A 25119-nucleotide genomic window follows, 5' to 3' on the forward strand; every position below is an offset into this window, starting at 1 on the left:
TCTGAAGAACCGAGGCAGTCTTGCTTTAACACATTCATTACAATGTGTGATTTGCACATTGTAATTAATGAGGAGGATAATCCCCATATATGGCAGAATATGGTAGTATTAATCACACAACCTAGGGTTAAAGTACCCTAGGGGGTCTGAAAAATAGAAAAATTAAAAAAAGATTTTAAAAATTACACAAAAAAATTCAAATCACCCCCTTTCCCTAGAAGTCATATAAATATAAATAAACAGTAAAAATCATAAACAAATTAAGTATTGCTGCATCTGAAAATGCCCTATCTATTAACATATAATAACGGTTTTGCACTGTGTCTAACCGAAAATAGCACCCAAAGTCTAAAATGGCACTTTTTGCCATTTTTAAAAATATTAAAAAATTCAATAAAAAGTGATCAAAAGGCCATACAGTCCTAAAATTATAAGGATTGAAAACGTTATCAAATGTCACAAAAATGACACCATCCACAGCTCCGTATGCCAAAGTATGAAAAAGTTATTAGTGCCAGAAGATAAAGGTAAAAGGTAAAATTAAAAAAAAAATTGTATAGAAGGGTTTAATTTTTGTAAATGTATGAAAACATAAAACATATACAAATTTTTTATGCCTGTGATTGCATTGACCCAAAGAATAAAGAAGGCATGTCATTTTGGGCACACAGTGAAAGACGTAAAATCCAAGCCCACAAGAATGCACACAAATGTGATTTTTCACCAATTTCACTGCATTTGAAAAATGTTTTCCTGCTTCCCAGTACATACCATGGAATATTAAATACTGTCACTATAAGGTGCAATTTGCTACGCAGAAAAAAAACATCACAGAACCCTGTAAAAAGTTATAGATTTTTCATGGTGGGGAATGAAAAATGAAAACGCAAAAACAAAGAAGGGCCAGGTCGTTAAGGTGTTACCAACCCTTTTTGCAAGTCCTTGGAAGAGTAAAGAAAAATATACTCTTGCTCACCCAATCATGCTTCTAAACCTCCAAAATCTGATACCATGAGGTGGTGCACGCTGCCAAATCCTTGACGTGACAATCCAATTATTTTATGAAGCACTGTATCAAGTGCCTTGGAAAAGTCCAGGTATACAACATCCACAGCCTCCCTCAAGTTCAGTCTGGATTTTAACTCCTCATAGAAGCCAATCAGATTAGTCTGACAGGACTGATCCCTCATAAACCCATAAACTTCTCAAATATTTTCCTGACAACAGAAGTTAGACTCACAGTTTCCAGGATCGCTTTTTGAACCTGGAAAGAGAAATGTGAAAAAGTGACAGAGAACTGAAATACAAAATTTCTACTTTAATGCTCGAATATACGACCTAAAGCTAGACTTTCTACCCAATTTCTGTCCCTACCCAATTGCTCGACCTAACCTAAGTGGTAGGTGACAACGATCTTCCCTTTTTCTGCCTAAGTGAAAACACAGAGACAAAAGAAGGACATAAAAAAAAGGACACATGAAAACCAATAAGAGAATGCTGTACAGAAAGAAAAGACAAATTAATTGTCCAAAACAGGCAGTAAATCAAAAAATCCATATAAAAAATATATAATTGACTTGCTATCAGAATAGATGATGATAAAATAAAGATACATTTTTGTTTGTGGCACTTAGGTCTGTTTAATAGATGACGCTGAAGGAAACTTTCAAACAAAGAGGCTTGTAAACTATTTTGTTGGATGCCTCCTTCAAGAGCTGTTTAATAATGTTGATAGAAAAAGTATTCAATTAACTGTTAAGATTCCAGGATTGTTTTATTATTATTATAAACGGAAATAGCATTTTGGTAGAAGTTTAAATCCTCCATGTAAGTTTCATGTCAAAAATATTTATTTCACATCCTTGCTTTTCTTTTCTTTTAATCTCTTTCTATTTTAAATGCATGATTCAAATTGTACACAAAATGGAAATATTACAATCCCATATAACAAAGTGTGAGCCATCTTCTGCAGTATAAGATAAGCTTGCGGCTCCCTTTGTAACAACCAACTAAAGCTGTTGACCAGACCATATCAGCCGCTGCCATGTGTTCATTTAAAATAGGGACTTTAAATTCACAGTTTAGACATCTAAATTTAGCCTTCCACTATATAAGATATTTGGATCATAATTCTCCCAGCTTGATGGTTTCAAGTTACGCGGATTTAAAATGTCTACACTAAAATGTAATTAGTGTCAGAAATCTGAGTGATTTTATTTATGTATCCATCTAAACGTAAAAATATAAATATGCAAATATGACAGACTTGATGTGAGTTCTACCTATGAATCAATGTTTATATACGTATATGAAATGAGAAGCTTTTTTTGCTCAGTAGAGGCACTATTCCACTAAAGTATAAAAAATACTCAATGATACAATGTATTAGAGTGAAAGGCTACATCCATTTGTACAGAAAAGCAAGATCTATGGATGAAATTCATCTCTGATAGCAACTAAACTATTCTGCAGGTACAGTGCTAGAGTTAGTACATGTTCTTATTTTATGACTATACGGTTCCATAGTTATTAATAGTCAGGGCTTCCAAGATAGGATGATTGTCTCTAGATTCCAATGACTTACCTCCTGTTTGTCAGATGACATGTTATGCTGACATGAATTCTCTTTTGCAAAGGCTGTAGTCTTACCATTTTTGCCCTTTTCAAGCATTCATTTTCATTTGCAGTGAATAAGACACAACACCATATCAGTGAATTTTCATTTATGGCATTCTTGACTCCAATTTATCAAAAAAACATATTTCAGTACAGCGTACAACAGTACAGCGAATTACACAAAAAACTGGGTGTTTAAAGTGTTGAAAATGTATTGTTTATTTTTAGAATATGATTAAAACTTGATTTTATTTGTATATAACATATAAACTCGAGTATAAGCCGACCCAAGTATAAGTTATACTCGAGTATATATGGTATAATTGTGATGAGGGTTATTCTCTGTTTAAGAAGCTGCAAAGTATAAAAGGTTTATTATAACAAATCTTCTTTGTGGCACATACCATAAGTATAACTGTAATTTGTTTAAATGGCAGAACTATCAAGAAAAAAAAAAAATATATATATATATATATGTATATACTCGAGTATAAGCCGACCCGAGTATAAGCCGAGACCCTAAATTTTACCACTTTTTTAAAACTAGGAAAAACTATTGACTCGAGTATAAGCCGAGAGTGGCCCAGTATATGGCCAACCAGCCCCCTATAGTATACAGCCAGCCCAGCCTGCCCCCAGTAGTATATAGCTTGCCCCCAGTAGTATACAGCTTGCCCCCAGTAATATACAGCCTGCCCTTAGTAGTATACAGCTTGCCCCCAGTAGTATACAGCTTGCCCCCAGTAGTATACAGCCTGCCCCCAGTAATATACAGCCTGCCCTTAGTAGTATACAGCTTGCCCCCAGTAGTATACAGCTTGCGCCCAGTAGTATACAGCCTGCCCCCAGTGGTATACAGCCTATCCCCAGTGGTATACAGCTTGCCCCCAGTGGTACACAGCTTGCCCCCAGCATTAAAAAAAAATAAACTTATACACTCACCCTCCGGTGCCCCCGATGTCCGCGCCCGTCTTCTTTCTTCTGCTGGGCGCCGCCATTGCTCTCTCCCGACCGGTGCCTAGTATGAGGCGCCGCTGCTGATGTCATACTAGGCGCCGCCCGGGAGAAACACATGGCGGCGCCCAGCAGAAGAAAGAAGGTGGGCGCGGATGCCTGAAGACAAGCGTCGCGGACATCGGGGGAGCAGCGCTGTACATCGCTGGAGCCACTGGAGGGTGAGTATGTAAGTTTATTACGTTTTAAGTATTTTTTACTCTTTATAGCTGGATATTGACTCGTGTATAAGCTGAGGGGACGTTTTTCAGCTCATTTTTTGTGCTGAAAAACTCGGCTTATACACGGTATATATTTATCTAACGTTTGACCATAGTGCATTTTACCTATTACAGGCAGTCCCCCCGTTACGTACAAGATAGGGTTCATAGGTTTGTTCTTAAGTTGAATTTGTATGTAAGTTGAAACTTTTTATTTTATAATTGTAGTTCTAGACAAATTTTTTTTTTTGCCCCAGTGACAATTGGAGTTTCAAAATTTTTTGCTGTAATGGGACCGAGGATTATCAATAAAGCGTCAGTACAGACACTTTAAAGCTGATCATTGCAGTCTGAAACTATAGTAAAGCATCCAGAAAGCTTCACCAGAGATCACTGTGGACAGGGGGGTCTGTCTGTAACTAGGGATCGTCTGTAAGTCGAGTGTCCTTAAGTAGGGGACGTCTGTATTAGAATATAGACAGGAAGTAAAAAAAAAAGCCCTCATGACTACTTCTTTAAACTTGGTTGTAAGAACCTTTAGAAAAATAGAATTACATGAAAAATAAGCAGCTATTGTGCGTTTTACTTATTTAAGCATCTACATTAGTTTCTGTGTTTCTTTCATGTGGCTATGGAATAATTGTATTCAAATTAGTTTCCTACGGCTGTTCTCTTATGAATTACTCATTTTTTGTCCCTTACAATATCTAAACCAAGAAATTGAAACCTTTTAAGAGATGATGAATGTTCACTTTTTATTTTACTCAATACCTACACAACCACGTTAGCCCTTCAGCAACATTTTAAGTGTTGTACAATGCCCTTCAAATAAAAAATGCTGCAATTGCCAAATTTGTCTATTTTGGGTAAATAAAAAAACTTTACGGAAGTATCAGTACAGAATGATGTTAACTACTAATTAAAGAGAACCCGTCAGGCAAAATAACCCCCTAAACTAAATATATTTTCATAAATTGCCATTAGAATGCATTGCCTTTATCCCTTCATTGTCCCTCTATATGCCTGTAAACTTAAGCAATGAGGTCCTAAAGCTGTATGCAAATGACCTGAGAGATGACCAATGAGTCATTATCATATTCAAGCTGTCCAGCTTATACATGAGTGGGTGGCACAGCCACACCCCCAGTGCTTGACTGACAGCCTATATAATGGTGTAATGTCTCCCCCATGTGCTTTCTGGTGCTGGCGCCCCCTGCAGCCCGTGTGTGTGTGTATGTGAAAGATACAACAGCTCCAAGATGCAGCCATGTTATAGCAGAACATGTCAGGTAATTGTGTAGCTGATGTCTGTGTATCACACATGTGTATTTGGAGGGAGAGCATGTCAGCAGATAAAGCACAGACACTAGAAATGCTTTACTATACATTACACACAGACATGAGCAGGGGAGGAGAGGAGAGGGGTAACAGAGGTGACATCACTGCCTCTGACCATGTGACCAGCCTCATTTACTTAACAAAGAAAAGATAATATTACAATGATTAATGTATCAATTGGCTAGATAAAGGCTGGGATGGAGCCTTGTGAGTTGCTCCAACAGGAAGAGGTGACAGAAATAGTGGAGCAAAAATACTGTAACAGGAAAAAAACTAGAAAGTAAGCTTTTATACAATTCTGAATCTTATATTTTTGTTGTCACAGTTCCCAAATCCTCATGGTCTCCTAAAAAGGGTACTTTGCTGAATTTTTCTTTGGGGTATAGATATCAAGTATGTCACATGGTTTTTAATTGGCTGCTACGGAATATCTCAAAGGCAAAGTGTCAACCATATTTACTATTTTTTTTGAATGCAAAGCTTTTATGTTAAACTTTTACATTTCCTATGTCAATTTCTACATAATAAATAAAGAAATCCTGAAAAATCCCCCGGCCTTTAAGTCTAATAATAAGACTGGCACTATGTTTTTGGTGGGAGATTTCCATCTGCGGTGGTTTCATTATCTGTACAGACAGTATTACAATGAAAGAGATCATCTATAGCGGCCACTTTTGGGCACAGTTGCTTAATGTTTAGCACTACAGCCTTGGAGCGCTGGGGTCCTGGGTTCAAGTCCCATCCAGGTCAAGGTCTGCAAAATTTTTTTATGTTTCCTCCGTTTTTGCTTGGGTTTCCTCCAGGTCCTCCGGTTTCCTCCCATACTCCAAAACAAACAAGTAGGTTGATTTGATTGTGAGCTCCATGGGGACAAGGACTGATTTGGCAAGCTCAGTGCAGCGCTGCTTTATCTGTGTGCACTATACAATTAAAGGAATTTTATCAGTCATGAATCTGCTATCAAGAAATAAAACTAATTATAATAAAGCAAAAAATTGTATAGATTATATATTCCCTTTAACAACTGATTTAAGCTTACACAATGATACAATATGTGTGGCATAACACAGTCTATGAAAAACAAACAATTTTTCTGCTAGTAATAAAAAGAAATCAGTGTCCCAAATTGGCAATTCTCTACGGCAACACAAATAAATGGAGAAAGAATCAGACCTTAGTAAATGTGATTAGCACTACTGGTGTAGAAACCTTCCTGTAATGAACATGTGAGATCTTGTGTCACTTATTATATATTGCAGATATAGTGCATTGTGCATTTAAATCAGCCTGAAATATTAGATTATGTCAGTGCCATCTAACAGCTTCAATAATGATGTTCTTGTGGCTTTTCACTTTATGTGAAATGACTCGGAGTGACAGATACTTAATCTTTGGTTGAGTAATAAAAAGCATTCATCGCTAGGTTACATGCAGCTTCATTGACAATCACACTCTCTGGTATCTAGAGATTTCTGTCTCTTTTACTAAGTAATCTATTATGTTGATTAATGAATATAATACCAATGGATATTTTGTCATATCCGGTGGCAAACAGCTGATTTTATGTGTGTCTGATTTCAGTTAAATACCCACAATTAGATCATTTCAAATAATATACTCTCAATTAGATTTATTGAACAATACACATGTTTTTTCAATGTATTGAGCGACACCATTTTGGGGAGGATCATTGCTCCCGATGATATCATGGGGACTAATCATTTACCCCAAAACAGAAGAGTGCAGATTGATTTTAATGCACTGGCGGCATTTAAAAACATAACACCCGCAATCGGTGCTATCGTTGCTATTACTGGTACCAAAACAGAATTTTCGTACCTGAACTTTCTCGGGTCTGCTCATCACTCACCTCCAGTTCTGGAAGATTCATGTATGAATCAATTACTTATGGCAATAATAATACATCATTAGGGCACATGTATCATAAGTCTGGCTTTTTGTGTCTGTTTTTTGAGACTTTTTTTTGGCTTTCCTGCTGGTCAGTTGCATTTTAGTGTTTTTTCCATAATGGTACATGTGGTCTGTAGTGAATTTGCAACTTTAAAAAAAAAAAAAAATGCCTGGTTAGGGGCAGCCACAGATTTGTGCAAAAATGTGAGACTTTTATGCAACTTTTCCAAAAAGTCACAACTTTCACATACAGATTTAGGTGATAACACTGCCGAAAACTAGACAATGGCGAACCTTGAAAGGAAGTTTTAGGTGCAAAAAAATTGCACATGAGCACAAGAACCATGAAACGTCTCAGAAATGAAAGAAAAAGGCAAGCCATAAGTTTGATACATGTGCAACATTGTGTTTTATAGAAGCTTATCATTGTCTCTCAATTCACTGAGGTTTGGTCCGTCAACAGTTCCTTATAAACAATCATTAGGAAAGGACACTACAACATCTTGTCATTGTATATTTAACAAACATCAATGTATAATGGAAAAGACATACTGGGAGACATGTATCTTTATTTCTGCTTTTTTTTTACTTTCATTTTTTGTGATTTTTGTTTGTTTGGCGACTTTTCCTTGCGACTTCTGTGTCGTTTTTTACCATTGTTTGCACCTTGTGCAGTGTTCCATATGTATCTTTATTTTCCAGATGATCTGTGCGACTTTTTATGCTTATTTTTGTGACTATTTAGGTGCAAATCAGCACCTGGTCCTGGATTTTTTTTATGGGCCCTGTTTTAACATGTAAATTGGAATAATTTCACATGCTTGAAAGGTTTAAAATTTGGACATAAACCTGCTGGGCATTGAACTTTTGGGCTGTTTTTTTTTTTTAATTTATAAAATTTTGCATTCACACTTTATTGAAATGTATTGGTTACTTCTAAGGGTGCGGTCACATGTGACGGTAACACATGCGTTTTCCAACAGTTGAGAAAAGGAGATTTGCCTAAATAAATAGCTATCAACATTGCGTTTACATCCCAAGGTGTAAATTATAAACCACAGAAGCAAGGCAGGATGTATGTAAGCATTATGAAAGTTTTTATTAAGTCAAAGAAAGTATACATAAAAACAATTAAAAAGCACTGTATGTGCTAAAGTCCAGCAACCATCCCTGAGCTCAATGCAGAAATGTAGACAAATATAGTATACATTCCAGGATGTGATACCTGGTATGGCTCAGAACCACCAACAATTAGATACTACCATATTCAAAATGCAGAGTATGGGATACAATATAGATTTAAGTAGTTTGACCATAAAATAGTAAAGGGAATAATTACCTAAAGTGCATGGTGCAAACAGGGAAGGAGCTGGAGAAAGGATTCCCCACGCGTATCGCCCGTCCAAGCAGGCTTCCTAAGGGGTAAGTGTGAGTAATACGCAGAACTAGTATATATAGGAGAGACCCACCTCCAGGTCCAACCCCCCGTGTGATCCTGCATGCCTCCCGGGTCAGCTGTCGGCGTGCGTTCCAGCTACCGGAAGTCGCGGGGCGCGCACGGGCAATGCCAAGTATTTGTTCTAAATAGAGCGCACCAGAGACAATAAAGTATTGGTAGCGCATGCGCCAAAAAGTAACTGCGGGTGTACATTGTGAGCCAGACTATAAGTATACGATGTATGACATCAGAGCACGTACTTATACAGGTGCCAGGTGTGTCCATGCCCAAATAGAAGAACATGTGCAAAGGGGTAAACAGCCCCCATAGCATCAACCACGGCATAGAGGACAAAAGACATCAACTTGCAAAGAGGAAATTATTTTTCGGCGCATCGGTAATTGGCGAGTGTACCCAAGTATAGACGCAATGACGGATATCAACTATAAGTCAGATTGTAGGTGTAAAGTATAGGGTAAAGATGCATGGCTACTGGTTTATATAAGCATTTGATGTAAGCATGCCATGGTGCAAAAATATGTACAAGAGGGTGCTTAGCCCCTGCAGCATCAATCGCGGCACAAAAAGTAAGAAGTGCCGACTTACAGGAATAAATTATTCATCGGCGCAAAAGTGGTAGGTGGACCAAAATACAAAAAGGTAAGTATATATACAAAGTGAAGACAATGTAAATATTGTGAAAAAGGTTGCTTTATAGAGAGATTGATAGAGAATATTATAAAGTATTATGTGAGCATAAACTGTGCATAAAGAAACAAAGTAAGTATTATTATGATATTATAAGAGTCAACAATTGTGAACAGCAATAAGAATGGTGGATTGGATAAAAAAAGGAAAGGATCCACTCCAATCTAAGGGAGATAAAAGAGTGTGAGGTACTAAGCCTCGAGAGATATACCTTAACAATAGCAATGAGTGGGATGCATAGGTTAAGGTAGAAGTTGGAATATAAAAATAACAATAGCCAGTGATCTTGAGACTGATACCATGCTTTTAAACACCGCACTGGTGGGTAAGAGTAGTGCCTATATACCTAGGTACATGTGGATGTTCACATGATAAAGGTCACATACCTGTAATACAGTAGATATGGTTTATATGCTGATTGGATTGCGTCCTTTGCATATCGGTGCTCACAGATGTACAGTGGTATGGACCAATAACGTGTACCAGGAAAAAAGACAAAAAAGTGGAGGAAAAAGAACCCTGGTTTTTGACCAGGCGTGACCCTGTAACTATCTATTTTCTACCTGCTTATCCTTGTAAATACCTACTATCTTCACAATTTGGGACACACTGCCTCCCTCAGATAGATTAAGGTATTTTATAAGTACATCTTGCATTTTATGAGACCACTATCTGGATACCTCCCTTCCCCTCCCTTCCCTATATTAGGGTTAGTGGACCGCTGATAGGGTTAGGTTCCAGACGGGGTGGCAGCTGTTTAGGGCTGCGGCTCCATGGCGAGGTTTGAAGGGTCTTACAGGGACTTATCACCTCGAGTATTAGGGTTTACTAGGGCACCCTGCACTCCATAGCCTCGGAGTGCCTCCCTTATTACCCTGTCTCATTTTTGTCAGAGTTATTGTACCTACACATTCTTTTTCCTCCACTTTTTTGACTTTTTTCCTGGTACACGTTATTGGTCCATACCACTGTACATCTGTGAGCACCGATATGCAAAGGACGCTATCCAACCAGCATATAAACCATATCTACTGTATTACAGGTATGTGACCTTTATCATGTGAACATCCACATGTACCTAGGTATATAATCACTACTGTGACCCACCAGTGCGGTGTTTAAAAGCATGGTATCAGTCTCAAGATCACTGGCTATTGTTATTTTTATATTCCAATTTGAATCTATTATCGTACTTTTTAATTCAACATATATTAAAAGTTAAGTTTTAGATTGGTCTTCCACTTCCTCTGTACTTAATTCTTGAACATGAAACAAATATATAGGAGAAAAAACTAAATAATAATTTTAAAAAACACCTTTTTAACAACATCTCCCATCTTCCATTTGCATGTATATGTTCACATGAGTATTCAATAGCCTCTTGCCTTTGTCCACCCGTCATCAGGCATGACATTATGCTTAGCACCACACTACTAAAGATTTTAAGTGCTTTTCAACTGAGAATTGTAAACCTCTTATCCTTGGCCAGTGCAAAAGAGCATTTCTAACCTATTGCATAGTCTCTTGACAAAACAGATGCCATATTGGATTTAGATCAAACGCAACTGAACATAAAGGGCATCAATTTACAGGGAAATGCTGATTCCATTTATGCAATGTCGATGCCACATCTAGGCTTAATACAATGGAAATAGATGATACTAAAGGAATTTCAAGTGCAGCTTTTCCTATACTTGTCCTTTGATAGTCTCGTAGCACAGAGTTTATAAGCCTATTCTCTCCCTAGAGCGAGTAAACAGCATGCTGAGATTATCTGTGTGACGGATAAAATATGTCTTATATCCTCAGGTGCACAAAGCATAAAAACAGAATAAAAGAAATTGCTAGAGTAACCTATCTTTAAAATGGTGTAAGTATGACACACTTCAATCTGTTTCTACTTACTTCAGTCTGCTTAAAAATAGTTTTGTGAAGTGAATACTATCTCATCCTATTACAAATCTTTTCAAGACAACATTGCTATTCAATAAAGCTTCAAAGTAAATATTCTATAGTTGCCTATGGGATGCCACCCAGTGGTTGCATTGTAAATTGTGGCATTTCAAGAAGTTTGTAAGAATTTGCTGAAATAGTGTTGAATTTAGAAATGACAGTCCTTAAACAAATTCCCGCTATGGTTGGATGCATCGACAGACTACTGAGAAAATATAATACAGTAATATCTAGATGGAGTATACTAAGAGATGTAGCATGTATTGTCTGGCACTGGAAATAAAAAGGGCCCGAGAATCAATTACAGAGTAATATAAAAAGCATTGTAACAACAATGCATTTTTTGCATTGTAATTAAAATATTATATCACTTAATGTAATTAATATCACCTAAATAAAATGATATTCAACATGGTCTTCATGTTAATATTAATAGCCAAATAGTTACTGCGCCATATCCTAAAGTTTTAACGTATTACAAAGGTCAAAAATATCCATATTCTAGATTAAGGAATGAAGAAAGACATGTTATTACATGTTTGCGGAAGGCAATGCTGTACCATCTATAAGAAGTTTGTCTCAGGCGCTGCCTCCTCCAGCTTAAAGGAGGTGGCAGTTTTCAGGAGATACAGCAAGTCCAGTTCAGCATTCAAGACTGTAGCTTCTCCAGCAGCTCTTGGAGGGCTAGAGAAAGCAGACAAAGAAGAAAAAAGTAGATTAAGGACTGAGGTTTGTTTAATGTGCTGCCGATCTCTCTAACAGAACCGTGACAGTGGTCTTCAATCAGATAGGCAGAACTACCTACTTCATACATATGCAAGGTTCAGAAGGTTTTTTTGTTCTACTGTGTAGCATGGCAGTCAAATCATGGAAGAGTTGATACAGTTTTATGTCAATGACACCAATTCCTATGTCCCCTTTTCCAAAGTGACCCCTGACAGTGATTTTACATAAGTGGAGACAGATCAGCAGCTGGTGCAGAACAATAACCCTTTTATGCTGACTCCCCTGAGTCTCCCCCTCCATAGTGCTGCCGCGGCACTTATTGTACTTCATTTCTTATTCCCTCCCTACAACAATAGTACTGCGGTGATCTTTCTTAGAAGTACCCAGTAATCCAACATTTAAAGCAAGTAAATGTTGCATATAATGTTGCATATAAAAATAAAAAAGGCTCCTTGGAGCCGAAACGTCGCTGTACTTCACTGTACTTTGAAGCATGGAATAAAAGAAACACTTTTTTCATCACTTAACCATTGCTGTTTTGGAGTGCTGCTTACTTTTCTGGAGTTTGTAAATGAATACATATATATATATATATATATATATATATATATATATATATATATATAATCACCGGCCACTTTATTAGGTACACCTGTCCAACTGCTCGTTAACACTTAATTTCTAATCAGCCAATTACATGGCGGCAACTCAGTGCATTTAGGCATGTAGACATGGTCAAGACAACCTCCTGCAGTTCAAACGGGTGGTGGAACGGGAGATTCGCATCATGGATGTGCAGCCGACAAATCTGCGGCGACTGTGTGATGCCATCATGTCAATATGGACCAAAATCTCTGAGGAATGCTTCCAGCACCTTATTGAATCTATGCCACGAAGAATTGAGGCAGTTCTGAAGGCAAAAGGGGGTCCAACCCGTTACTAGCATGGTGTACCTAATAAAGTGGCCATTATATATTAAAATGATGCGAAGGATTATTTGACATCTTGGTTTTGTGTTTTTTAAAGGAAATCTGCCATCAAAATAAGCATAATAAACCAGGGACATTAATCATAGATCAAGGCATTGAGACTGTGGTAATTATCTTATATTTGTTATTCCTGGTCTTAATATCTTGTAAATAGCAGTGGGATTCATTGTCACTTTGTTAGTCGTGGGGTGCTGTGACCTTTGTACATTTTGGACAGGGATTTTTTCTTTTGATTAATTTGTGCAATACACAGTAATAGGTACTACAATAGGGCAGATTTACTTACCCGGTCCATTCGCGATCCAGAGGCGCGTTCTCTGCGGTGGATTCGGGTCCGGCCGGGATTCACTAAGGCAGTTCCTCCAACGTCCACCAGGTGGCGCTGCTGTGCTGAAGTTCCCCGAGCCCCCCCTGGAATGCCCTGAAGTATACCGGCCTATTCCTGGTGAAGGTAAGTGCAAGTTCCGCAACACTTTTTTTTTTTTAAATGCGGCGGTTTTTCAAAACCCGTTGGGTTTTCGTTCGGTCACGGCCCCCGATTTCCATCAAATGCATGCCGGCGCCGATCACGTGCGCCAAAATCCCGGGGCAATACAGGGAAAATCGGAAATATTCGGGTAACACGTTAGGAAACCGCGAATCGGGCACTTACTAAATGACCCCCAATGTGTTTGTGTTCGTTTACTAGGTATATATGTGTTAATAAAATGGGAAGAAGAATGTATGCGGGCACAGTTAGCTATACGGATCAGTCAGCATCTCTCAACAGGTAAAATGGAGGGGTGGGAAGACTTCCACATTCACACAGGTTGTGCTCAAACTTAACAGCATGACTCAAGGCAGTGGCGGCGCAAGCGTGTGCCCCACCGATATAAAGGGGAAAGCTGACATGTGTCACAATAGTGATAACAAGCAGTCTCAAAACATAACTTATACCAAACTCCCTTAAGATTCCCCACATGTCTGAACAAACTCATTACCTGGGAAGCGTAAGACATAGGTCAGGTAAATGGGAATAAAAACATATGGTATACAACATGAGAATAAAAACCAAACATAAAGAGACACTATCATATTTCTTGATGCTAGTTAGTATACAATGCTTATTTCATAATATCTAGAGGAACACTTTTAACTCGTTGCAATCATGCAAACCTAGTGCACCCATGATCCCGAATTTCATAATGCATCTGCTTTCCCGAGGTAATAGGTAAAGGGAACAATAACCTTCTTCTGGACCACATTCTACTTTCTTTATACCAGCAAACCTCAGTACATTCACATGTTTGTATGTTCGTATGTTCAATGATGCGGGGACAGCCGACCCCCGTAGTGATAGACCTCCTATGTTCCCTAAAATGGGCAAAGAGACTCCTTATTGTCTTGCCAATATAGTACCTTTGGTAAGGACAGAACACCACATAAACAACAAAAGTGGACCTACAAGATATGAAGGCATTCACCAACTTGATAGTTCAGCCAAAATTGATGAATTTAGCCTAGCTATTAAAAGTACAATAACGGCTCGACCCGCATCTGTTCTGGATTCCTCTATAAAGCCAAGTGTCATGGGGAGAAGAGTATCTACTGCGGACCAGTTTGTCCCGTAGAGTCGTACATCTCCTAATGCTAATATGGGTCTACTGGCAGTGAGTTCTGTCAGTTGAGGCTCCTGTTTCTGGATATGCCAGTGTTTGTTAATAGCTTTGCTAATTGCCATCTCACAGGGACCATAATTAAAGGAAAAAAACAAAGTTTCTCTTTTCTTACTCTGTTCTGATGTTGCCCTTCCTAGCCCTAAGAAGAATTTCATGTGGTACCCTAACTGCTTTATCTAGAGCTTATTCCATTAGGGGTGTAGGATAACCCTGTTCTCTTAGTCTAGATTTTAATTAGTGTAGGAGGGAATTAGTAGACGTGGGTTTTCTAAAGGCCGAAGTGCGCAGTTTGCCCTTTTTTTATTCTACCTTGACATCCAAGAACTCAAGTTCTCTCCCTCCAAATACTGCAGTAAATCTCATATTCATTTGTTTTACCCGATTCAATATGCCACAAAATCCAGGAAAGAATGCTCAGAACGTTCCCAGACAATGAAGATGTCATCCACATACCTGTGGAACGCCTTCGCCTGTGTGGTATATGGGTTGTCCAGGGAAAATATATATTCGCCCCAAAAGAGGCCAGAAAGATGTTAGCAAGGGTACATGCAATGGGTGTTATATATGTGTTAATAAGGTTGAATAAAATTTTCATGGCAACTTTGTTTATCTTATGTTTCTTGATGTCATGTGATTATGCCGGAGGAGTTGTGGTTAAAAAATGCTCTCATAAGGTAGTCTGCATCTGTCTTGGGTGGGTGTGTTCAGAAGTTGCACTTGAATTTCAATATGAAATACAATTCAAGAGCATTGGGGAGGAGCTACTCCTGATCACAGATGTTTTTAAACCTAAATACTTGCTGTTAAGAATAAACAACATGTGTGTAGCCAGCTAACCAGATGCACTTAGTGCAGTTTGCTCAACTTTTGATAAATTTGGGTCAACGTGTGAACATGCCCTCACAGACAATGAAGACAATTGTCAATCAAGATATGCCATCAGTAAGAAGAAAGGGACCAACTTTCACTGCTCTACTCAGGAAGCATTATTTCTGGGTATCACCTGGCAGAAGGGTCAAAGAATAGGCAAACAAAGAAGCCAGGTTGTTCATGTGCAGAAAGCTTCCCTATCAGGTGGCTAATGTATGAAGAAAGCCACCTATCAGTCACTCTTCTCTAACATATGTGATGACATATTCAAGTTACCATGAGTTACATCATTGGTGGTTGACTTCTCAATACATATTTGTAGCAGTCTGAATTATGATTCCTACGAAGTGAAGCTCTGTATCAGAAACTCAAAGCTTGGACTGTTAAAAAGTATTCAGTGCAGTATCTTGCCTCTGGAATCTCAGTACATGATTTTGAAAGGGAGAGATTGCTGTCAAATATATTTTTCAGACACATTTTAACTACACAATACAAACCTGAGTGAAGAAAACATGTTTGTTCTATCACCTGCCAATTCTATTGGCTTCTGATGTTTATCTGTTCGGCAACATCGTATTTTCTTGTTGGCCACTGATGTAAGAAGGGAACTCAAGCAATATTGACAGTGTTTCTGATGGTATTAGGGTAGATTTAATTCTGTGTAATTTTGTGATAAATCTTGTCTGCAATCCTCTTATTGTTCCCTTATCATGTCCTTATTGATTTTACTTTTGGAATGAGTACATGCTGTTAAATAAATGTAACCATTAGCCGTAGTCCTCTAGACAGCTCGATGCTTCACTCCAGGAGAACAAAACATTAAGTATCCATGTGCACATGAGCTTATTTAAACCTTTCAAATGAAAACCGATTACATGCACATCCCAGCACAATAGAGAATTTCTGCTTCAACCGAGAAGTCAACAATTGCTTATTTACAGCATGTGCAGATAGTGTTCTCAAAAACCGAGCCTATTCATACACAAATCTAGAGGTAAATAAGCAAAGTCTTATTGTGTGACTTTAATGTTTCAAAAACAGGGGTGGTCCTTAGTTTAAAAGTAAAAATAGAAAAAGAATCATGTTCAGATATTGTCATTCTGGTGCCATATATGTACATAGTGCTTTTGATTGGCACTCTTTGGGGGTCATTTATCTTTTGGATTTGTTTGATCTATCTTAGAAGTTCATATATTAGGTAGCTTTGTCTATAGGGTTCTTGCTCCACAATTGCGACTTTTTCATACGTTCACATCTGGAGTTGCAAAAATAAAAGAAATATAGGAGACAATTCTAAGATAAATGACCCACTTTGATGGTACCACTGGCACAGTGGCCCAGATTTATCAAAAGTAGTGCAAGTTGCTCTATGTGCAGTTTGCCTCACTAATGTGCAAAGTGAGGCAGATACTGAATACTGGTGCACGGTCTTCATTATTCTGGCACACCCTGGCACACCCTTGCTTGGGATGTGTGCACCAACTTTATTTTGGTGAACCTTTGATATACAGCATGCAACATAATTCTGTTGAGTCCAAATAATAACTGCACCAGAACACCCCTTTAGGTGCAGAATTGTGTGTTACAGCAGACACCTTAAAGCAGTTTGCACATCCTTTTCAGTGCAAAGTAAAACAGAAAAACACATTAAAAATGTGGGCCAGTATCTTTTCAGTATTACTGATCCAGTTATGACTGTAATTTTCAAGTAGATTGTTGAACATATTATATAATGAAATTAAAGGGGGTATCTACTCTACTACAATAAAATTGTGCTGGGAAGGATGAAGAATCTAAGCTTAAAGGGGTATTTTCAGAAAGACAAATTTCTTAAAAGTACTCAGGATAACAAAATAACACATTCTCTAATACACTGTTATTAACAAAAATACAGCATTTCATTAGTCCTGGTGTACACAATTTCAGTTGCCCATGATCCTCGATCTTCTAACTTTAGGGTCATTTACCATCTTGCCTTCAGGGAGCTTCTCTCTCCCTCTGCAGGGAGCCCCTCCCCTTGCATTCCAGGACAGAGCTCTCACTGATACACACTCACTGACATCCTGCCAGCATTTACACAGCGTGAGGAGAACTACAAGCTACAGGCAGATAAGTTATTTATCCAGGGAGGGGGAAACAGGCACAGGAAATCTGATACAAAGTGTGTAGCTGACATGTAGCTGGAGAGTGTCATTTGAGGAGATTTATCAAGCTGTTTAAAAGTAAAAATGTTCTTATTTGTCCCTGACAACCAATTATAGCTCCGTTAAGATGAAACCTGAGATGTACTTGGTTGCCACGGGCAACTAAGAACATTCTTACCTTTAGACAGCTTGATAAATCTGCCCCTCAGTGTGTAATATGCATCTTATGGATCTCATCATCTCTTCTCTGATCTGTCTCATCTCTCTTTCTATGTGTCAGATGAGTGTGTTCGGAAGGTAAAAGAAAGTCTATATATGTACCCAAATAATCTAAACACATTGTCAGCTCACAGAACTAGATGGATCATAATGTGTCTGCTTAGGGAGTCCATGCCCAGAATGAGTAATAGGGGCTAAAACAGCAATAAAACTGTAAAGTAAAGTGTAAAAATGATCTTTGTTGTGTTTACATCACAAGGGGATTTAAATTAGAGAATTTTCTTTCATGGGCAAACCCCTTTAATAATGAGAAAGTCATCATCTGCTTTGACCTCCCTGTCTTTCTTTTTGTACGCCTTGACTGGCTGATTTTGCGTAATGAGCCAAGATGCAGCACAATTTTGACTACCAAGAAAGAATACATGCTGCCTAGCCAGGGACTGAATATGATTAAGTTTTCATGATGATGTTTGGTAGCAATTAGTTATATTTTCTCGAGTTTGCACTGTGCATTTTATTTTTATCTGCAATTATAATGGCCATTTATTAGTCTTGGGGTTGCTATAGATTAACAAAGAGGAACATATTGTTAAATATTCATATGAAGAACAATAATGGAACCTTTTTTATTCCCTATGTGTGGATCAGTTTGAAAACTATTTCCTTGTCAAAGCACACTCTAAATTACTTGTTACCGCCAGCCCCACTGATCTGATCTGACAATCCCTTTCAATTCCTGTTTCTCAAGCCTTTTGGTTTAGTTCCCAAATCTGCTTTCTGCCCGGAACTAGAGTGTCTAATGCATTCAGCCATTTATGCTCCAAGCGTTTTAGCTGTTTAATTTTCAAGGCAAGGTCTATGTGGTATATCAGCATGTTATTGTTTAGTGTACAATGCTATCTGGAATGTCAGTATTAAGAGGTTTTGACACTGAAGGGCCCCAGAGATTAAAGTTTGTAAAATGTGTGGAAAACTGTTTCAGCAATTCTTGGCTTTTAAACATTTAACAGCTTAGGTCTTGATGTCATTCTTTTTTTAACATTTTGAGCATGAAAGGAGAACAAGCTGTGATAGAAATCTGTTACATCAGTTATACCTCAGATATATGAAAGACAAAACCTTGGTGATAAATGTACCAGGTCATGCCATTTTATGTGCCATTATTTCAGTACAGCAAGTCCATGGCAGCACCATTCAGCTATATTTTTTTCTGTTTTGCTTTGTTTATTTGTTGCATTAAGGGTGCTTTATTACTAATGTCTGCTATGCCCTGGCCAGGACCTGGGCATAGCATGTGTTTGACTGGAAAGGTAGAGGGTTGAGTGCTCCTCACCCTTCTTCTCTCCATAGGGAGGCATGCTGCCGGGCCATACATATGGCAAAAGATAGAGCACATTCTATTTTTTTTCCGGTGGCAGCACTGTACTGTAACACATGGGTGGGCTCACTGTACCATGCCATGCACAGTGCACTTTTATGGCAGCCGTATGCTATCAGACGTTCATTGCCACCATATACTTGTGTGTGAAAGGGGCCTAAATGCAATTGGTAGAGGATAAGGTTCCTCTTAACTTATCCACTTGTGTATTGTAAATTTTTTGCACCCTTAAGGGTCATTAACTTTCACCAAACTCTGCATACATCTGTAGTGAATATTATAAACGTTGTAATATATGTTATCAGAGTGTTTTAAATTGCACTAAAACCTGTGTGCCACTGATTGTATTGATGTCTACTCCAAGTTGAATATTAATATTAAAATATATATAATATATTGCATGCGCAAGTAATCACACAGACACAGCTATGGTCTCTAAGATTCTCTCTAATTTTTTTATTGAACTACCGGGTATTCATCTAGCACAGTGATGGCTAACCTATGGCACTGGTGCCAGAGGTGGCACTCGGAGCCCTTTCTGTGGGCACTCAGGCCATCACCAGAGAGGACTCCAGGTATCTTCCTGCAGTCCCAGACAGCCCAGGACTTGCTGTGCACAGGGGTATTTTATAGTGACAGCTCTACCTGGGACTATTTTCTGCTTTATTGGTGTCCTCAGGGTGCTGGTATCAATTAAAACTGTGACAGAGAAGAGAGTATAAATCACAAATTAAATTTCTGTGTTGGCACTTTGTAATAAATAGTCGGGTCTTTGTTGTAGTTTGGGCACTCGGTCTCTAAAAGGTTTAGCATATCTAGCATAAGAGGGAGAACCCTCTTAGGTACTATGCTTGGATGTGATTGGCTTATCTTAATTTGGTCATGTTTCCGCCTACGCACAGATACAAAGATATTATAAACAACATATCATGTGATATTGATATACATGAGACTCTAGTCTTCCTCACGGTGCACGGAGGTGGAATGTGATGTACTCTCTTCAAGGCCATGTTGGAGATGATGTTGTCTTGGAGGTCAAACCATACAGACCCCCATCCTGCTTAGCTTCAGAATATGAACTTTTGTTATGTTCATAACAAATGTTAACTCTTTCTTGCATAACTTCAACCAGAAATTATAGTCATATCCATAACAAGAAGAAAGTACTTTTTACTGGATTGCTGTTTTTGTACAGATGTTATCACACATGACAAATGATTGTGTAAAGATATATGTTGTTATATCTGATGTACCTCAGCTAATGATCCTTGTTTTGTGATGTTGCACCGTTTCATTTCTGTGCCAATGTCAGCAAGGTGGATAGAGGCTCTATCGGAGGGAGGTGGAGTAGAGAGGCACAGCGGCTAAATCTTCACCCTCCATCTTAAAGTGGACATCAGATTTATAGAAACTACAGTAGAGAAAGCTGTTAGTAATGAAAACTACTATTCAGATAAAAAGAATGGATTACTGATTGCCGCTAAGTATGTTAAGAAATTGGCTTCATTCTGAGTATGGATCAAGATTGCTAACCCCATTAAAAAAAAATTTTATACTACTCAAGATAACTGGCATGCCAAGATGTTATTCAGTGATATGAATGTCCAATTAACAACTGATGAAATCAGAATTTTTATGCCAAATATTTTTACTCATTGCATCAACCCTTCCCACCTTGATATTTTGTTTTCTTTCTACAGAAGGAGGGAACCTTGATGCCAGAGGAGCATGAAGTCGAGCAGCAGACCCCTCTCAGTAAAAAGAAGCGGGACATTTTGAGCAATGGGCTGTCTCTAAAACCACAAAAGAACAATAAGCCACAAAAGAAAAGCAATCACTATGGCTCCGATAGGGAAAACGATTGCAACTTCTTCCAACAGCAGTTTGGAAAGAAAAGATTTCAGAAGAGACAGAAGCAGGTAGGGTGTGCTTTGACTTTAAACACTGGCTTTTATTTCTCAGAAAGAATGTATCTTATTTGTGCTGTGTATATCTGAACTACATGCCGCTTACACCACCCTATGACCTGGTTTATTCACCTGAGGCCTCAAAGGGCTTTTGATGATTAGCTGAGTGCAGCTTTATTAGCCTCTTACTGAGACACAGCAGTCTATATAACATGCTGGACCATTATGTAGTTGCCCCTGAAATCCAGTTCTATGAAGTCTATCAATGTAGTAGGTATTACTCACTGGCTGGTGAGGTCACTTGTTCCCTGCATGAATGACACTATTAACGTTAAGACACTTATGTAAGGTTCTGCTTGTCAGGGGCTCGTATTCTATATCAATTCATTGGCTTAAGATGCCCAAGGCCTACTGAAGTGTGAAGTACTCTAAATCTGCCATAATTATTTCACTGTTAACATTACATTGCACACTTTATCATATGATGAAGTTAACTGTTCTGATTTTTGCTAGAGGCTAATGCTATGGGACAGGGAAAACTCTATAGTTTTATCCTTAGACTTGATTAAAGTAATATTAAGCAAAAAGCGTTTTCTTATTGGTATTTCAATATTACATACCAGGAACAAATGAGATGGTATATACCCAGAGGCACATTTCAGTACTGGGTAGAATCTTGCTTGGAAAAATCCCTTTCTTTGAGATGTTTCTCCATGGCACATATTTAGTAGCTTATTGTAATACCAGTCTGTTCTATATAAATATTAAAGCATTATGAACTTTTTACAATCAATATCAAAATGTATCATTATTTCACAATAAAATTTAAATAAAGACACCAAAAGGAATTATACAATTGTATGCAGTCATATTCATAAGTGAAATAGTTAATGGAAGTCAAAAGCAATACTCAAGTTCATTGTTGAATCTGAAAGGTCCTAAAGTTTTAAAGAGGTTTCTATTGGACCTCTAAGAATAGGAAGGATGGTTATAGATTCATAACAATTTTGTTTAGTATACAGTGTTGTAAATTATGTCAGCGCAGGTACAATTAACCAGTTTTGTCTGTTCTTATTGAAACTTTAGCCTATTGTTTGTCTCACCAATACACTTTTCAGGACTCATCCAGATACATGTGTATGGGTAACTGCACAGCCATTGTAACAGTGTTGTAGTACATAGCCTTTCTGAGAAAATGAAGCTCTTGCCAGTTAGAGTAAGGTTGAGGATGTATGGAGGTGAAGGACTGGGGCAAAATTTGATAATCTTGGGGATACCATTGTGGCAAAGTGTGTTCGTTTGAGTTATACTTTCTGCTGGTATTTCTGTCCTGACCTCTTTGTGAGCAAAAAAAAACATTTGATTTTAAAAACTTGGTAATAGAGATAATTCAGATTACACAAATCAAGAGTGTACTATATTTAGCAGTCAGTGCACATGTAATAGGTGGTTTGGTAGAATGGAACCTACAGCTCTTGTCAGAAGGTATGAATCTCCCAAAAGGCCTCTTCAGATATTAATATCAAAAGTGTGCTCAGAAGTTTGAAATCCTTGAAAATCCAGCGTCTATTATTAGACTTTGGAGATAACGTTTTCAAGTTTTTTACTCTAGGTATCCTACTGATAATGCAAGAGCTGTTTTGTGAGCCATTCAAGTCAGTTCTCAGATTGAACCAGAAACGGTAAAAGTCATTTCCTAAGGCACTGCTTTAATTGCATAACTTAATATATAAAACAAAATTATATACTATTTAGATAAAACATGTTCCTCAGCCGTTTTATGCAAATCTTCCTGGCAGTTGAGCAGGTAGTATAATGTATTCATCAGCTTAACCCAAAGCTCTGACACCTCTTAGATCTGCGAGCTCTCATCAGTACGCTAATTAAAGCTTATACTTTAGTAGCAGTATGAACGTTTTCCAACCCCTCATTTTCATTTCAGCTGTTAACAAATATATTTATTAAATGTCTGAAAATTGTAGAACAGCCAATAATTACGCACTACATTGTACACCAGCATTCAGAAGTTATTAAATAAATGCTTTATAGGAAAAGAGCTATACGTCCTAATTCACTATTAAATGTAATTAGTGGAATTAACTTTCACAGGGAAGTAATAAGAAAAAATAAATTATCTGGGTTCAGTTGATTTGGTGTTATATACTATAAACTACATCTTGGAAAAACACATTTTAATACCAAGTGAGATACTACAAATTCGGTAGCTAAAATGTAATGTTGGAAATACTGACTTTCATTCTTCAAGAGCCCCAATTTCAAAGTCTCATTTAAACATGTTGTATCAGGTTTACAACTTCACCTATTAGGGAGAACAGGATCCCTGTTCTCTGGTTGTTCCATTTCATGATGCCGGGGGTCTCAGCATTTGGACCCCACAATCTGCTTGTTATATCATACAAACTTGGTACAACACATTAAAAAGCGACTTCGAAAATGGGACTCTTGAAGAGTAAAAGTCAATGTGCTCCATTAGACTCTCAAGGGTCAGATGGTTATCCCTCACCCTGTGGATAGGGAATAACCTTCTCACCTGGTACAACCCCATTAAACTTAACTGGGTAAAACTAGGAAAGAACAAGGTAGAATTTCATGTTTGGTTCTGAAAATGGGCAGATATGAATTGGCTTGTCTGAAAGCGTGGCTTGAAAAATGGCTTTTTCAAAGTCTCCATTTATTTGCTGGAGTGAAGCACAGCTACAAAAGAGAATTTAACTGAAAAGCTCATCCATACACATGCATCACCTTGTTGATAAATATCAGAGTGTAGTGATGATGGAGATGTGGACAAGGGTCACATCAGGGCACCCTGGGATTAGCTTATATTTGGGAAAAAAATACTATGCTGCTACATACTTCCAACCACCTGAAGCTGGGTTGCCAAATATCACTTTTGCATTCAACTGTTATCAGTTCATCTCTGGATTCATTCTCCATAGAGGTTATTTGTATTCACTGTAACAAAAAAATCAATCCACCCTGGTTCTCCTGCTCTATAACAAGCTGCCTGCCTATTGGTAAGTTTCCTCAACGTGACATGTAGCCATTAATAAATGTTTATGGCAGAACTACTAATACATTTTAAGGGTCAATAATTGGGTATATAGAGGAAACATTCAGTGTGGGATAAGGCTGGTCACTACTATAAATAATGTGGCCGAGCTGCTGAGTAGTATGGTCTGCCATGGTGCGGTCTGTAATGAATGATGCAATGTAACATTGACCATGGACTTAGCTAAGGTCAGCCTGGAGAGGCATGTTGACAGATGGGACTGATTGTCTGTAGCCGTGTGATCCCAGGAGAAGCTGACAGCACTGGTGACAAGGGATTTATAATGTGCTATTTACAGTTTGGACTTGCAGTATTTCATGGAAGCTCAAGTGCTTTTTAACAGCTGCTTTCATTACGCTTTTTCAGGAGCTGCTAATTGAAATAGAAGTTGTGGGAGGGCTCTGTTCAAAAGAATAGCTATAGATAGATACATGTGAAACCGCCTGACAGCTGTACGTACTCGGTAGTCCGCGCCAGCATCAAATGAGTTACTGTTACCGTGTTACTGTCAGTCGGTGGCATAACATAAAAAGAATGAATTGCTAATTGATTGCTAAGCTGTACATATTGTTTCCTTCTAGAATAGACAACTGTGGGTATTGTAAAATACATAATTGGCCACGACACTGCAGACTCACATCCTGTGTATTAGGAATAATGCACAACTGATTATGTTAAGGACAGTATTCTGAAAGGTTCAGGTAATTGAAAGTTAATTTACCATTGAATAATGCAGTGCTTATCCTGTTAAAAAAAAACCTCTGTTTATTTTCCACAAGTGGCATAATGTTTTAATCTTCTGTAGATCTTCTCTGAGGAAAATAAATCTGTTTAAACCCTGTATAATATTCCAGCTAACAGGAAAACATCTGCTCCACTCTATAAAGCAGAATTCACAGCTAAATACATGCAGAAAAAAGGTCTTCTTTGTTAGGACTATTTTGAATTCGGTATTTGGCCTTGGAATTACCATATACATA

General features: G+C 38.0%; 1 protein-coding gene across 8 annotated transcripts in view; it reads left to right on the top strand.

Annotated features, from left to right (window-relative positions):
- The window catches only part of AUTS2 (activator of transcription and developmental regulator AUTS2), a 959393-nt gene that overhangs the window by 199870 nt on the left and 734404 nt on the right, over nucleotides 1–25119 (top strand). For all 8 annotated transcript variants that reach the window (XM_072136188.1, XM_072136190.1, XM_072136189.1 and 5 more), the window contains exon 2: nucleotides 20863–21081. In XM_072136188.1, coding sequence (XP_071992289.1) covers nucleotides 20863–21081 — 219 coding nt within the window. The remainder of the gene's footprint in view (nucleotides 1–20862; nucleotides 21082–25119) is intronic.

Source organism: Engystomops pustulosus, chromosome 2 (assembly GCF_040894005.1).
Source record: "Engystomops pustulosus chromosome 2, aEngPut4.maternal, whole genome shotgun sequence".
NCBI classification, from domain to species: domain Eukaryota; kingdom Metazoa; phylum Chordata; class Amphibia; order Anura; family Leptodactylidae; genus Engystomops; species Engystomops pustulosus.